General features: G+C 40.7%; 1 protein-coding gene across 1 annotated transcript; it reads left to right on the top strand.

The window, feature by feature from the left end:
- The first annotated feature begins 218 nt into the window (after window positions 1-218).
- On the top strand, window positions 219-3,438 carry thoc3 (THO complex 3). The gene is made up of 6 exons (XM_055033896.1): window positions 219-414; window positions 625-781; window positions 864-1,068; window positions 1,785-1,946; window positions 2,041-2,141; window positions 3,041-3,438. Exons 1-6 carry the CDS (start codon window positions 235-237, stop codon window positions 3,202-3,204), a joined length of 969 nt encoding a protein of 322 aa, XP_054889871.1. The 5' UTR covers window positions 219-234; the 3' UTR covers window positions 3,205-3,438.
- Window positions 3,439-14,173: the final 10,735 nt, after the last annotated feature.

Here is a 14,173-nt window from a genome sequence, read left to right as displayed (position 1 = left end):
TGAACTCTACATGAATTAAAACATTAGTATTGTTGTTTCTAAATTAACATAAACTTGTTTTCTTATTTGAGGTCTGAAAGCACGGCGGAGTTTTTGTTACTTTGACTATTCCTCATTTTCTGCAAACAAATACAACATTTTTGCTTATGATATATGACTGCAAACCCTAATCCAGCCGCAAGAGGACGACACCTTCCTTCAAGGCATCCCACGAAGAAGATTGAGGGTGGAAAGATGGCGTCGCAGTATTACCAAGAAATGCAGGAGAGCTTCAGAAATAACAACAAAAGTCGGGAATTCCCGGCTCATACAGCTAAAGTTCACTCGGTGGCGTGGAGCTGCGATGGAAGGAGGCTCGCCTCCGGCTCGTTTGATAAAACAGCCAGCGTTTTCATCCTGGAAAAGGACCGCTTGGTAAGCGAAGCCGCGCAGTGCAATGCAAGCTTAACCTGTCCGCTCTCTTCTTTATTATTTCACGCTCTTATGAATACGATGTTTTTAGTTATAGCCGAATTGTCAACAAAGCTGCCCCCACATATACATATTTCTTATCCTGATTACTCTGATTATTGATTGCATGTCAGGTTTTATTTGAACGTGGCTCTAATTCATACCTTTCTGCAGGTGAAGGAGAACAACTACAGAGGACACAGTGACAGTGTGGATCAGTTGTGCTGGCATCCAACCAACCCGGATCTGTTCGTCACTGCGTCTGGCGACAAAACCATTCGCATATGGGATGTGCGCACCACCAAATGTGTCGCCACAGTCAACACAAAGGGTACAATCATACACAGACTGCTTGAATCTGGCTTTAATGAAACTCAAGTGCTCAAATCACCTTCTTTCTTTTTCTTGTTAAGGTGAGAACATTAATATCTGCTGGAGTCCAGACGGTCAGACCATCGCAGTCGGGAACAAAGACGACGTGGTGACCTTCATCGACGCCAAGACGCACCGCTCCAGGGCGGAGGAGCAGTTCAAGTTCGAAGTGAACGAGATCTCCTGGAACAACGACAACGACATGTTCTTCCTCACCAACGGGAACGGCTGTATCAATATCCTCAGGTAGGAACCAAATTGATCTGTGAACCGGAAGTTCCTGCAGGATGTTCTGTGTCCATGAAAAACAGTGTTTTTGTCTTGCTTTCTAAAAATGAACTGTTAGTGGTTTTGATGAAGAAAAAAGCAGACAAATAAATTCTTGACAATTATTTTATTTTTCAGTATTGGAGCCAAATTCGAAAAATCATGTAGGACTTTCATACTGTTTCATTTCAAATTATTGAACAACTGTCCTGAATTTAACGACAGAATAGTCATTTTTTGCAAATGGGGAGAGCAAGAAAACATCCATGGTTTAATTTATGTCAGATCCCCCGATGTCTGTGTTTCTGTTGTATATGGATAAATAATTAGTACTCTGTATTGTAATTCATATCCAGATGTCTAAATTATTAAATGTAAATGCACTTTTATGTATCAGCAGTATTTTAGTCTTGAATAACTTCTGTCCTCATTCCTTCTATATACTTGTATTTATGATATAATAATTGTGTAATAATTGTGTAGCAGGATTGCCTTTACTTCAGTCAAGATGTCTCCATTTAAATTTGAAAAAGTAAAAGTGTGTGGACACTTTTTTTTTTAGTTATATATGGCTTTGTGTTTTTGTGTATGATCGTTTTTTGTTTTTTTTTTTTAAACTTTTTTTGCACCTAATGGATGAGATCTTATATGAGAAGTTTTTTCTGTGCTTCAGATCTTAAATGTTTTGTGTTCAGTTATCCAGATCTGAAGCCCATCCAGTCCATCAACGCCCACCCGTCCAACTGCATATGCATCAAGTTCGACCCCACGGGGAAATACTTTGCCACAGGAAGTGCTGATGCTCTCGTTAGTCTGTGGGACGTGGAGGAGCTGGTGTGTGTCCGCTGCTTCTCCAGGTCAGTCCATGTTTCTCTTTCTCCAAACCATTTGCCCTCAGACAAACGTCTGGATGAATGTGGGATCTTTATTTTCTTGCTGCTCTCGCTGCAGACTGGACTGGCCAGTGAGGACGCTGAGCTTCAGCAATGATGGGAAGATGTTGGCCTCCGCGTCTGAGGATCACTTCATTGACATCGCAGAGGTGGAAACAGGTCAGTAACCGTGACAGCAGACATTTAGCAGCAGGGTTTGACATGTGGAAATATCTTTAGTCAGATTCGGTCAGATACTTGGCCCTTTTTGCTCCAATTCCCCTCAGAGGTTTCCACTCACTTCATCATGGAAAATGAATCCTCCTTTTTGCAAATTCTGTGTGCTAAATTATTTTTGCTGATGTCACACGGGTCTTTATTAGTTTTGTCGGTCTTGGAGCAGAGTCTTTAAATCGTTCAGGTTTTAAACCTCTTCCCATGGTTCAGCTTTCGTTAGCAGGTCTCTGTATTGTGGTACACTTTGCGCAACATTCAGCAGAGCAGATTGTGGCGCAGAGGTGAAAGCGAAGCAGAATGAACAAGTCTGAATTGATTATATTTCTTAATAAGCCTCAGACCTGCTGCATTTAACTCTTAAGTGATTTTTAATTTAGTGTATCATATTTTAAATATGATACACCAATGCTTTAGTGTTAATGTTCATTTTAAATGACTCGAGTCTGTCAAGTAGCCTCTGTGAAATCTGCAGCACACAAGTACATTGTCCTACGTGTTCCTGAGACACTCCTTCAAATATTCTAACACACTCAAGCATGTCCAAATGTTTTCACAAACACTGATTCAATATTACATTTTGTGGATTTCTTTTAACACTTCTGTTTAGACATGTTGAGCTTGTCATTTTTTAAATATTGTTTCAGATGTTCTCGAAGCTTGAGCTCCTGTGCCGCTGTACATTGCAGATAAAGTTGTTAACATATAATATGTCAGAACCTCAGAGTTATCGAATCTCATCCTTCTGGACAAAAATAGGGATTTGTTAAATGAATGAAATTAGTTTTCGAGCTGAAAATATTTAGAAGCAAACAAACCAGTAGTTTTTTTTTTTTACGTTGCAGGTGAGAAGCTGTGGGAGGTTCAGTGCGATTCCCCAACGTTCACAGTCGCCTGGCACCCAAAGAGACCCCTGCTGGCCTACGCCTGCGACGACAAGGAGGGCAAATATGACAACAACCGAGAGGCAGGAACAGTTAAACTGTTTGGCCTTCCCAACGACTCCTGAGGAGCATCAGCTCGTCTGTTGGCAGGAGTATTTACAACTTGATGACGAAGGCAGTGAAATGTTAAAAAGAGGAACTGCAGTAACTTTCTGACACCAGCAGGTGGTGCAACTTTCCTTACTTTGGTCTGAATCGGCTGACGTCATTCCCGGGTTGTTTTTATACAGTAAAAACTCATAACTGTAAAATATTTTCATGTAAAATAAAGCGTGTTTTTTTAAAGTAATAAAAATGGTTTCTTATTGGGGTTTTTTTCTTGAATTTTTTTTCTTGAATTCAAGGTCTTCTTTTAGCTGCTTAGATTTTAAACATCCATTCATTTTCTGTGCGCCCTTGTCCCTAGTGAGGTCTGGAGGGGTGCTAGAGATAGGCAGACATTTGCTACCTATCTCCAGAAAAAGTTTCTAAAAACTATTAACAAAGATCCAGTGATTTCACAAGTTTACATGTGAAGGGAAAAAAATTGCAATCTTTTGACGTTTCTGATCACAGAGATATGGCTGTGTGAAAATGTGTAACAGAATTACTGAAAAAGAAAAGAATGAAGTTATGGAATTGGGCTACTTAAACTCCAGGCTTGATCACGTATTGTTGCAGGACCTTTGGAGAGCTGTGCAGAAATAAACGTCTGCAAACCTCAAAGAGTTGAAGCCGTCTTCAGAAGGGAACCAAAAAATTCCCTTTTGTGAAAGGAGGCTGAAGCTGTTGGATCAACAGATGCATTTAGGTTTTAGTCTTGGTGTAGTGCAACTTTTAATGGCCTGAAGCCAGGACTTTGAAACTGGTTCTGAATAGGGCAACAAACTGGGCAAATATCTGTGTTCTACTGTTTCTGGTTAAAAGCCGGCGTTTAGTTTGCCGGAGTGCATTGATGTGGTTCAAAACGTACTGAGTTTGGATTGTATTTGTCTTTCTGTAGCAGATGACAAGCACCCTCGTGGTCATCTTTTGATCAAATATGACACTAATGAAAAAATCCAAGAACTAGTTTCTGTAAAACTAGTCAGGACTTGGATAGCAACACTAATGTTTAATGACCTGGTCTCCATCCGTGAGATTAAGTTTATTTTCCACAATCAGTAAAAATACTTGCTCTTTCCACTTTGATTTGGGAGATTAAAACATATTAAGTTTATAAACTGAAAGTAAAAAGAAGCATGAGGTGTAAATGCAAATCAGGCCATTAACAGTCAAATCAGACAGACAACCAGAGACCCTGCATGCTGCTACATTTGATTCACATTTCCTTGATGGGTGTTGGCAATCACACCCATGAATATTGACCGACCTCCTTTCTCCATCTCAGCTACAATGAATAACAGCTGGGATCAAGGGAGACTGATGTGATGACACGCTCAAGGGCCATCCACCAGCTCTGGGCCACAAAGCTAAAATCTGTTCCAGGTCCTTGATGCATCTCGTTTACACAATGGCTTTGAAATGAAAATACGCTGCAGTGTATAATTTTTCATGGCTTTTCAAACCGAGATCATTCACTATTCAGTGCTTAAAGATGAATGTTATTTCTGCCTGTACTCAATATATTTCCCCATGTATTTTTACTGATAGCCAATAACTAATAAAAAAAAATAATTAAAAAAAAACTCAGCAAGGCACTTTTGAAGTTGAAACATTCCTTCTCACTTAATTGCACTGGTCGAAAATTAAAGCACCCTGCTTATATATTGGTATCCCAATATATACCTTTTTTAAATATGTTAGTCTGTCTGAGTTATTCAGCACCAAGTATGCGCCATATCAGCTCCTTTCAGATTTTATTTACTTTGAAGTCAATAAATAACTCTCATATTTCATCCTCACAGGCCTCAATACCATCAGTGAGCCTAAAACAGACGTCTAGTGTCTGACAGTCTTCTGTCGTGACCACTTTATCTTCCTCCACCCTGACATACGCACACAGCGTGGGCCCAGATTTAAGGCCTCCGGTCCGGGCCAGTGGCAGCTGGTTGCTTCTTTTTCTCCAAGTCGGAGAAAAGCAAGCCTGCAGGATGTTTATCGCCTCGCAGCTTCCTGTCATCTTCGCACGGATGTTGCTGAGCTCCCCCACTGCTCTCCTTTCATTTATTTTGATTTTGTTCGGCCAGGGGAACTGTGGCGTCCAAGAACATGAAAAGGACCAAAGTCCTCTTATTATCCATGACTGACAACAGATACACCAGAGCTTTGGATATTGTTTTAGAAATGCGTTAAGATGTCATCTCTAAATGTTGACATTAGTTAAAATATGAAACAGTGCTGTGAGAGTCACGACACTTTTTATCCACGTTTCATAAAATAAAGCAACAGAAAGAAGCATGAGAAACAAACTTGTTAGGTTTCATATGGAACTGATCTTACTCACACAGTGCTATTTATCTATGAATACTGGTGTAAAAACAATAGTACAAACTCTTACAAATCCAATATTATCATCCACTCTTATTCATTTCATACTTAAACTAAATTGTTTGATAATAAAAACGTCTGCTGCTTCTTCGCAATAAAAGATGTCTGACATCCATTACGCAGTCTCTGATATGTGGAGACAATGCCTGGATGGGCAAAGATGAGGTTAGACAGAAGAAACTCAAAAGTATTTACTAAAGAGAGCTTCTTAATTTCTATTTTCTCCTGAAAACGAGCCCCAAGAAGGCACATTAGGATTTATTTCTTGTTCAATGTCATGTATAAAACAGATGCAACAATGTTAGAGGAGCATCAATCAGGTTTCACTCTGATCAATACTCCTTTTCATTGATCAGCAGCTTTCCCAAAGGTGATGCTGCTCTGTTTAATCAGAGGCTCAGATGTGCTCCAGCATGACTATCAATCCCATCACATCCTAATGGTTGCAGACAGGCCGTGCTCAAGTGTGTTTGTACATTTGCATGTGTGCAAGCGTGTTAGTGATCGCGGTTACACCCACGCGCGTGTGTGTGTGTGTGTAGGGGTGTGTGTGTGTGTGGGTTGAGGGAAGGCAGCTGCATGCGGACAGATAATCAGACCCACCCGTCCATTTGTTTCAGTCAAAACTAATTAGACTCCAGATTGGTTAAAGGGCACTTCCGCTGTTGTGGATAATTGCGAATCGGAGGCTTCCTGATTGATCTTAAAGTTTGGTGGCACATGAACCTGTGATGTCAGTCATTCTCCCAAACGTGTTTAATTTCAAGTGTTTAAAGGAAGTACTTTAGAGTTTATGATAAAGCAATCAACATGTAAACTGTGTTTTAAACCCTACCAGTTTTAAACTTTGGGTCATTTACTTAAACTGCTCTCAGGGAAGATAAAAGAGCCGCTTTCTGCAGTTTTTCAGCCTCAGTGCAGCTAAAGTAGAGTCTAATTGCATATCGGAGGAGTTGCAGCATTAAAATAAATGAATTACTTTCACACATTTTTGTGGTTACGGTTCATTGTGTTCCCAATCTAATCTACCGGCTGCCTTGATAATTGTTGATGTCATCCATTATTGGTGAAAGGCGAATCTGAAATCTAATCTTGGTTCTCAAAACTTCAGAGGTTCTCAGTGCTTGAAAGTAGATTTTTGAAATAAGATGAAGTGAGGTTAAAAGGCCCAACTGGTGTTTGAAGTTAAAGGCTTAGGTTATTTACTTGAAACATTTTGCTTTTTATTTATTGTTACAGTAAGTCAGAAAGCTTTTGTAAACCATTCATTGAAAAATCCTGCTGGATAAATATTTGTTTTCTTTTTATACAGATTTTTTTAAGTGTAATTATCCACCACTAGTCCCCCTTCACACATGTTGACAAAAATGTATGAAAAATATTTGAATACATTTATTCAGTAGGGGGGGATTTTAACTTTAAGACGTTTTCTATTATTTTTACAAAAGTATTAGTTCTGTGGGTGTCAGTACTGTGTGCAGCCAGCTTTTCAAGCACTGGTCTTCTCTTGTAGCATTTCAAAAGGCTGAAGCATTGGTAAAGAGCATAAGGGTCAGCTTCTGTACTATTTTCTTTTCAGTTCACCTCACAAGTTTTCTATTGGATCTGCATCTGGGGCCTGTGATGACCCTAAACTAAGATTCTTTGTCATTTTGGATTTGATTGCCAAAATTCCTCGTACAGCAATCAGGTATTTGAATCAGTTCATCATGCCATACATTTCAGAACGATTCCTTGAGCCTTTTGAAGAACAAGCCCACAGCATCACACACCCTCCACCATACTTAACATTAGGTGACAGTATCCATTCCTTGTTTCACTAAAGACTCCCATGATGTGCTTGTTTCTGAAAAGTTCGTCTTGGTCTTCTCTGTCTGAGTCCCAGCAGAGTTTCACAAACTCCCCATGTTTACGTTTGTGATGTCGTCTGACGGCTGTTATGGAGACTCAGCAACCCAATAACATCCCTTATTGTTGCAGTTCTGACACTGACATTTGGAGATTTTTTCCATCCATATTCATCCTCATCACTGTGTGTGTAACTAAAATAAGCTTGAGTCCCGCTTCCTCTTTACCACATTTCCAGGTGGATTAAATTTTTAACTACTTTTTTTTAATTTATGAACATAAAGATTCAGTCTAAAATAGTGGTTGTTAATTCTTTTTAATGAAGGCCAGAGCACTGCATGTTTAAATGGTTGTTTGCATTCCCTTCAGAGCTCTTCTGTCATCCCTTTCTTTTAAGAAGCTGCCTTTAATAAGCTGTGTTGAACCAATGAAATGTGTAAACTATGCTTGACTCGGACCTCATGGGGAAAGGAACTGGACCCTACTAACAAAAAACCTTCCAAGCATTCTAAGTGAACACTGTATTAACTGAGACTTCATCCCATTTGTATGGCATGTTTATTAAGGATGTCACAATCTTCTCAGTCTCATGATGCAGACTGTTCTCTAGCTGTACCCTAATGTGAGTTTATCATTTCTCATTGTTTCCCTGCTTTCAGGGAACATATCTGACAGTGTCAATGAAATGCATGTAGATAGACATCAGGCTGTGGAAAAATGTAAAAGGAAATCGAAAAAATAAGGCAAATAAAAAAGAATGGTTCTCTTCAACAAATCCTGCATGAATGATTAAAGCTGTAGGCCCAGAGTTTGTCTCTGATAACAACAAGGTCTATTCTGGTTTCCAATTTGTGGTCTTGACCTTGAGGGAATAACCAGCAGGATGCAGATTACTGCTTTAACTGGAAGTGCAGAAGTCAGGCTTTTCTCTGAGGAGACACAGCGAACTGCTGACAGCAGCTACACTCAGCTTGCTCCGCCAAATGCTCCGGATGAAGACAAGAAGCTCGGAGCTGCACAAGCGTTAACTCTCAGGAGGAGACGAGTGGCGGGAGAGTGGGCACAAAGTTACAGATCAACATATTACAGAGTGAAATTTTTGACTTTTTCTATTTCTGAATCTCTTTGTTGTAATGCTGTGTTGTGTGTCAAGAAGGCGATCAGTAAATGTGGCTCAGACTCACCAGTTTTCTACAAATAATAATTTACTAAATATTGAGAAAATGTATGTAAGCTTGTCAATTTGAAAATCTGAAGCAAAAATGTGTATTCGAAGATGGTAATATAGTAGCTTCTTCAAACAGCATATATACAAATGCAAAATTAAATTTGTTAAATAGCAACTTAGAAACCAAGCGTCCAGGCTTCAAAAAGCTATTTCCCAACTTCTGAACATTGAATTAAGTCATGTTCAAGAATTTCTAGGTCCATGAAAAACCTGTCTTATTAATAAACTGATACCGAGGTTGTTTGCTGCAGCCGCTGCACTTCCACTTTCTCCCTTTGGGCTGCTGTAATGAGAGTCATGTTGTTGCTATTAATCTCATGTTTTCTGCTCCGATCTGCTTCTAACTACTGAGGTGACTAACAACAGTGATGGATCGTTTTCAGGGGCAGGAGCGATGGCTCATTCACTGATGATAAACTATACTCCTTTCTGTGACTAATGGACTAATCAGGCCTGTACGCCTCGACGGTAAAAAAAAAAAAGGGAGGAGGAAACTGATTTAAAAGAATGGAAGCAAATATAAAAACTGTGTCAGTGAGGGATAGTTAAGTTTATAGCAGTTTTTCAGTTCAGATGCAACCTTTAATAAATTCTAATAATTGAAACTGTCTTATAATTTGCTTAAGTGTTTATTTTTGCCTCCCGACTTTATTATCAGAATACAAGCTAATAAAGCTGTGAGTGATTTTCACATATCAAGACTCCACAAATGCAAAATGACCAAAACTGCAATCAGTGGAGTGGACTAAGATCTCATCTGTATCTGGTTCAGATTTTTTAAACAGATAATTTATACTTTTATAATCAGGAGGGTGTGAAAAAGATGAGAGAAACGAGATTTAAAAAAGTAAGACTTATAAGAAAAGTTAGCAAAGAAGGGAGAAGGGAAACAAGTTAGAAGTGAGCAGATAGGCATGCTGTTAGAAGGGAGCCAAGAGGGAACTATTAAGGAAGATAAGGGAGAAATAGAAGAGTAAACACCAACTTTGCAAAGATGGCAAAGAAAAGCGAGTGTTATTGAGCAGCTCAGCTAGAATAAGCCATAAGGTTTGGTAAGGAGACGAGTTTTCACAGTTTCTAATTAATAAAATAGATTGAACTGACTTATAAAAATAGACAGCATACTGTAACAATGAGCAGCAATTAGTAAATACCTGGTGGAACTGTGTGTCTGCTGAGCTTATTATACAAACTAATTATTAGTCCAACGCTCGTAGCAATGCTGTAAAAGGCTTAATGGAGAAACATTGTTGTGATGACGCGCTGAAGGCGGCGTGTCGGAAGACCAGGAGCTTCTTAAAGAGACGGAGACCCAGTTTCAAGGAGTTAAATTGGAAAGTCTAATTTCTTTTAAGTCATGTTTGATGTATACATCAACTGAAGGTAACATAGTTACTTGATTGAGCTGTAATATGGCACGGTGTGGCTGTAAAATATCTTATACTGCCCCTTTAACTGTTTCACAAAAGGAGCTTCATGCAGGGTATTCATTGGATACATTTCTCTACTTTTGCTCAAAGGTGACTCTGTTCCATAATTATATTTTGTAAAACTCACAAATGTTGACATCTTAGAAGTTGCTGCCTTTTAATTTTAAACCCCTGATGATTTTAAAGCATGAAATGTATTTTTTTGTTGTTGCTGTCAACAGCAGAACAAAGCAGAGAGTACACACAGGATTTCATTTCTCCCCTTCCCCCACCCCATGAATGAATTATTCGCCAAGATTGAACTTCACAAGTTTCTTAAGTGACATCTGCCCAACGAGCAAACAGCTTGTGCTCTGTGAGAGTAATTTTATTCATAGCGAACAGTGGCAGCAATTAAATTTGTGGGCTCTTTTTCTCTCTAAGGTTTTCAATCCAGCAGGGAACTGAAAAGCTGTGTTTACAGCAATAGAAATTACAGTCACTTATTCACATCCCTTGAACTTTTTCCACATTTTTTCATGTTACAACCATAAACTTCTGTGCATTTTTTTGGGAGAGCTTAATTAACACTTTTCTGTGAAGGCGTTAGAAAATTTTTTTTGTTTTATTTTTTCAGAGAACATCAGTGAATAAACAGCTTCATGAAGACCGACAACATATCAGATAGTCGTGCGTGCTGTCTTAACACCGACAGACCCAAAGCACATTAATTTGTATCTTTTCTCTAGAAGGACATTGCTATTTAAAGAAGGTTAATGCAATTACACCCTCAAATCTGTTTATTCTTGTGTTGACTGGTAGCTCAGGATTCTAACCTACATTGGTAGGTTCACTGCTGATGTCTTTTTTCCCCAAAGGTTCACCAACTAGTCCTCAAATCCAGGCCCTGAGGACGAGTGTCCTGCAACTTTTAGATATGTCCCTGGTTCAACACGCCTGAATCAAATGTCAATATGCAGTGGCATTATCTAAAGTCTAGCTAATGACCCAATTGTTTGATTTAACAGAAACACATCTAAAAGTTGCATCGGACCTCAAAGACTGAATTTGAAGGTTTCTCAAATAGTCTGACACCTTGCAAAATTACTTTTTGAACTGCTGTACATTTGATCACATTACAGCCATAAAATATAATTTACCAACACAAAATATATATCATTGAGAAGTGGAAAGAAAATGATGTAAAATGATGTGATGCTGGTTGTGATGCTGGTTGCGATGTATCCAGAAGGCTTGCAGCTGTGACTAGAGCAGAAGAATGTTATTCTTCAAAAACTTGACTCAAAGTGAAACACAAATATTCACAAAATATTTAAAAGTAACTTTTAAAACATCAGTAAATAAACAGCTTCATGAAGACCAACAACAACAAAAGTAACTTAAATATTTTGTGAATACTTGTGTTTCACTTTGAGTCAAGTTTTTGAAGAATAACATCCTTCTGCTCTAGTCACAGCTGCAAGCCTTCTGGATACATCGCAACCAGCATCACAACCAGCATCACAACCTGCATCACAACCTGCATCACAACCAGAATCACAACCTGCATCACAACCTGCATCACAACCTGCATCACAACATGCATCACAACCTGCATCACAACCAGCATCACAACCAGCATCACAACCAGAATCACAACCTGCATCACAACCTGCATCACAACCTGCATCGCAACCAGCATCACAACCTGCATCACAACCAGCATCACAACCTGCATCACAACCAGAATCACAACCTGCATCACAACCTGCATCACAACCTGCATCACAACCAGCATCACAACCTGCATCACAACCAGAATCACAACCTGCATCGCAACCAGCATCACAACCTGCATCACAACCAGAATCACAACCTGCATCACAACCTGCATCACAACCTGCATCGCAACCAGCATCACAACCTGCATCACAACCTGCATCACAACCAGCATCACAACCTGCATCACAACCAGAATCACAACCTGCATCACAACCTGCATCACAACCTGCATCGCAACCAGCATCACAACCAGCATCACAACCTGCATCACAACCACATCACAACCTGCATCACAACCAGAATCACAACCTGCATCACAACCTGCATCACAACCTGCATCACAACCAGCATCACAACCTGCATCACAACCAGAATCACAACCTGCATCACAACCTGCATCACAACCTGCATCGCAACCAGCATCACAACCAGCATCACAACCTGCATCACAACCAGCATCACAACCTGCATCACAACCAGAATCACAACCTGCATCACAACCTGCATCACAACCTGCATCACAACCAGCATCACAACCTGCATCACAACCAGAATCACAACCTGCATCACAACCAGAATCACAACCTGCATCACAACCAGAATCACAACCTGCATCACAACCTGCATCACAACCAGAATCACAACCTGCATCACAACCAGCATCACAACCAGAATCACAACCTGCATCACAACCTGCATCACAACCTGCATCACAACCTGCATCGCAACCAGCATCACAACCTGCATCACAACCAGCATCACAACCTGCATCACAACCAGAATCACAACCAGCATCACAACCAGAATCACAACCTGCATCACAACCTGCATCACAACCTGCATCACAACCAGAATCACAACCTGCATCACAACCTGCATCACAACCTGCATCACAACCTGCATCACAACCAGAATCACAACCTGCATCACAACCTGCATCACAACCTGCATCGCAACCTGGATCACAACCTGCATCACAACCAGAATCACAACCTGCATCACAACCTGCATCACAACCTGCATCACAACCTGCATCACAACCAGAATCACAACCTGCATCACAACCTGCATCACAACCTGCATCACAACCAGAATCACAACCTGCATCACAACCTGCATCACAACCAGAATCACAACCTGCATCACAACCAGAATCACAACCTGCATCACAACCTGCATCACAACCTGCATCGCAACCAGCATCACAACCTGCATCACAACCAGCATCACAACCTGCATCACAACCAGAATCACAACCTGCATCACAACCAGAATCACAACCTGCATCACAACCTGCATCACAACCAGCATCACAACCAGAATCACAACCTGCACCACAACCTGCATCACAACCAGCATCACAACCAGAATCACAAACTGCATCACAACCTGCATCACAACCTGCATCACAACCAGCATCACAACCAGAATCACAACCTGCATCACAACCTGCATCACAACCTGCATCACAACCTGCATCACAACCTGCATCACAACCAGAATCACAACCTGCATCACAACCTGCATCACAACCAGAATCACAACCTGCATCACAACCAGAATCACAACCTGCATCACAACCTGCATCACAACCTGCATCACAACCAGCATCACAACCAGAATCACAACCTGCATCACAACCTGCATCACAACCAGCATCACAACCAGAATCACAACCTGCATCACAACCTGCATCACAACCTGCATCACAACAAGCATCACAACCTGCATCACAACCTGCATCACAACCAGAATCACAACCTGCATCACAACCAGAATCACAACCTGCATCACAACCTGCATCACAACCTGCATCACAACCAGCATCACAACCAGAATCACAACCTGCATCACAACCTGCATCACAACCAGAATCACAAACTGCATCACAACCTGCATCACAACCAGCATCACAACCTGCATCACAACCTGCATCACAACCTGCATCACAACCTGCATCACAACCTGCATCACAACCTGCATCACAACCTGGATCACAACCTGCATCACAACCTGCATCACAAACAGCATCACAACCAGCATCACAACCAGCATCACAACCAGAATCACAACCTGCATCACAACCAGCATCACAACCTGCATCACAACCTGGATCACAACCTGCATCACAACCTGCATCACAACCTGCATCACAACCTGCATCACAACCTGGATCACAACCTGCATCACAACCTGCATCACAAACAGCATCACAACCAGCATCACAACCAGCATCACAACCAGAATCACAAACATGCATCACAACCTGCATCACAACCTGCATCACAACCTGCATCA

Source organism: Poeciliopsis prolifica, unplaced genomic scaffold, assembly GCF_027474105.1.
Source record: "Poeciliopsis prolifica strain line A6 unplaced genomic scaffold, Auburn_PproV2 SCAFFOLD009, whole genome shotgun sequence".
Classification (NCBI taxonomy): Eukaryota; Metazoa; Chordata; class Actinopteri; order Cyprinodontiformes; family Poeciliidae; genus Poeciliopsis; species Poeciliopsis prolifica.
This window is presented reverse-complemented; position numbering and strand designations above follow the sequence as displayed.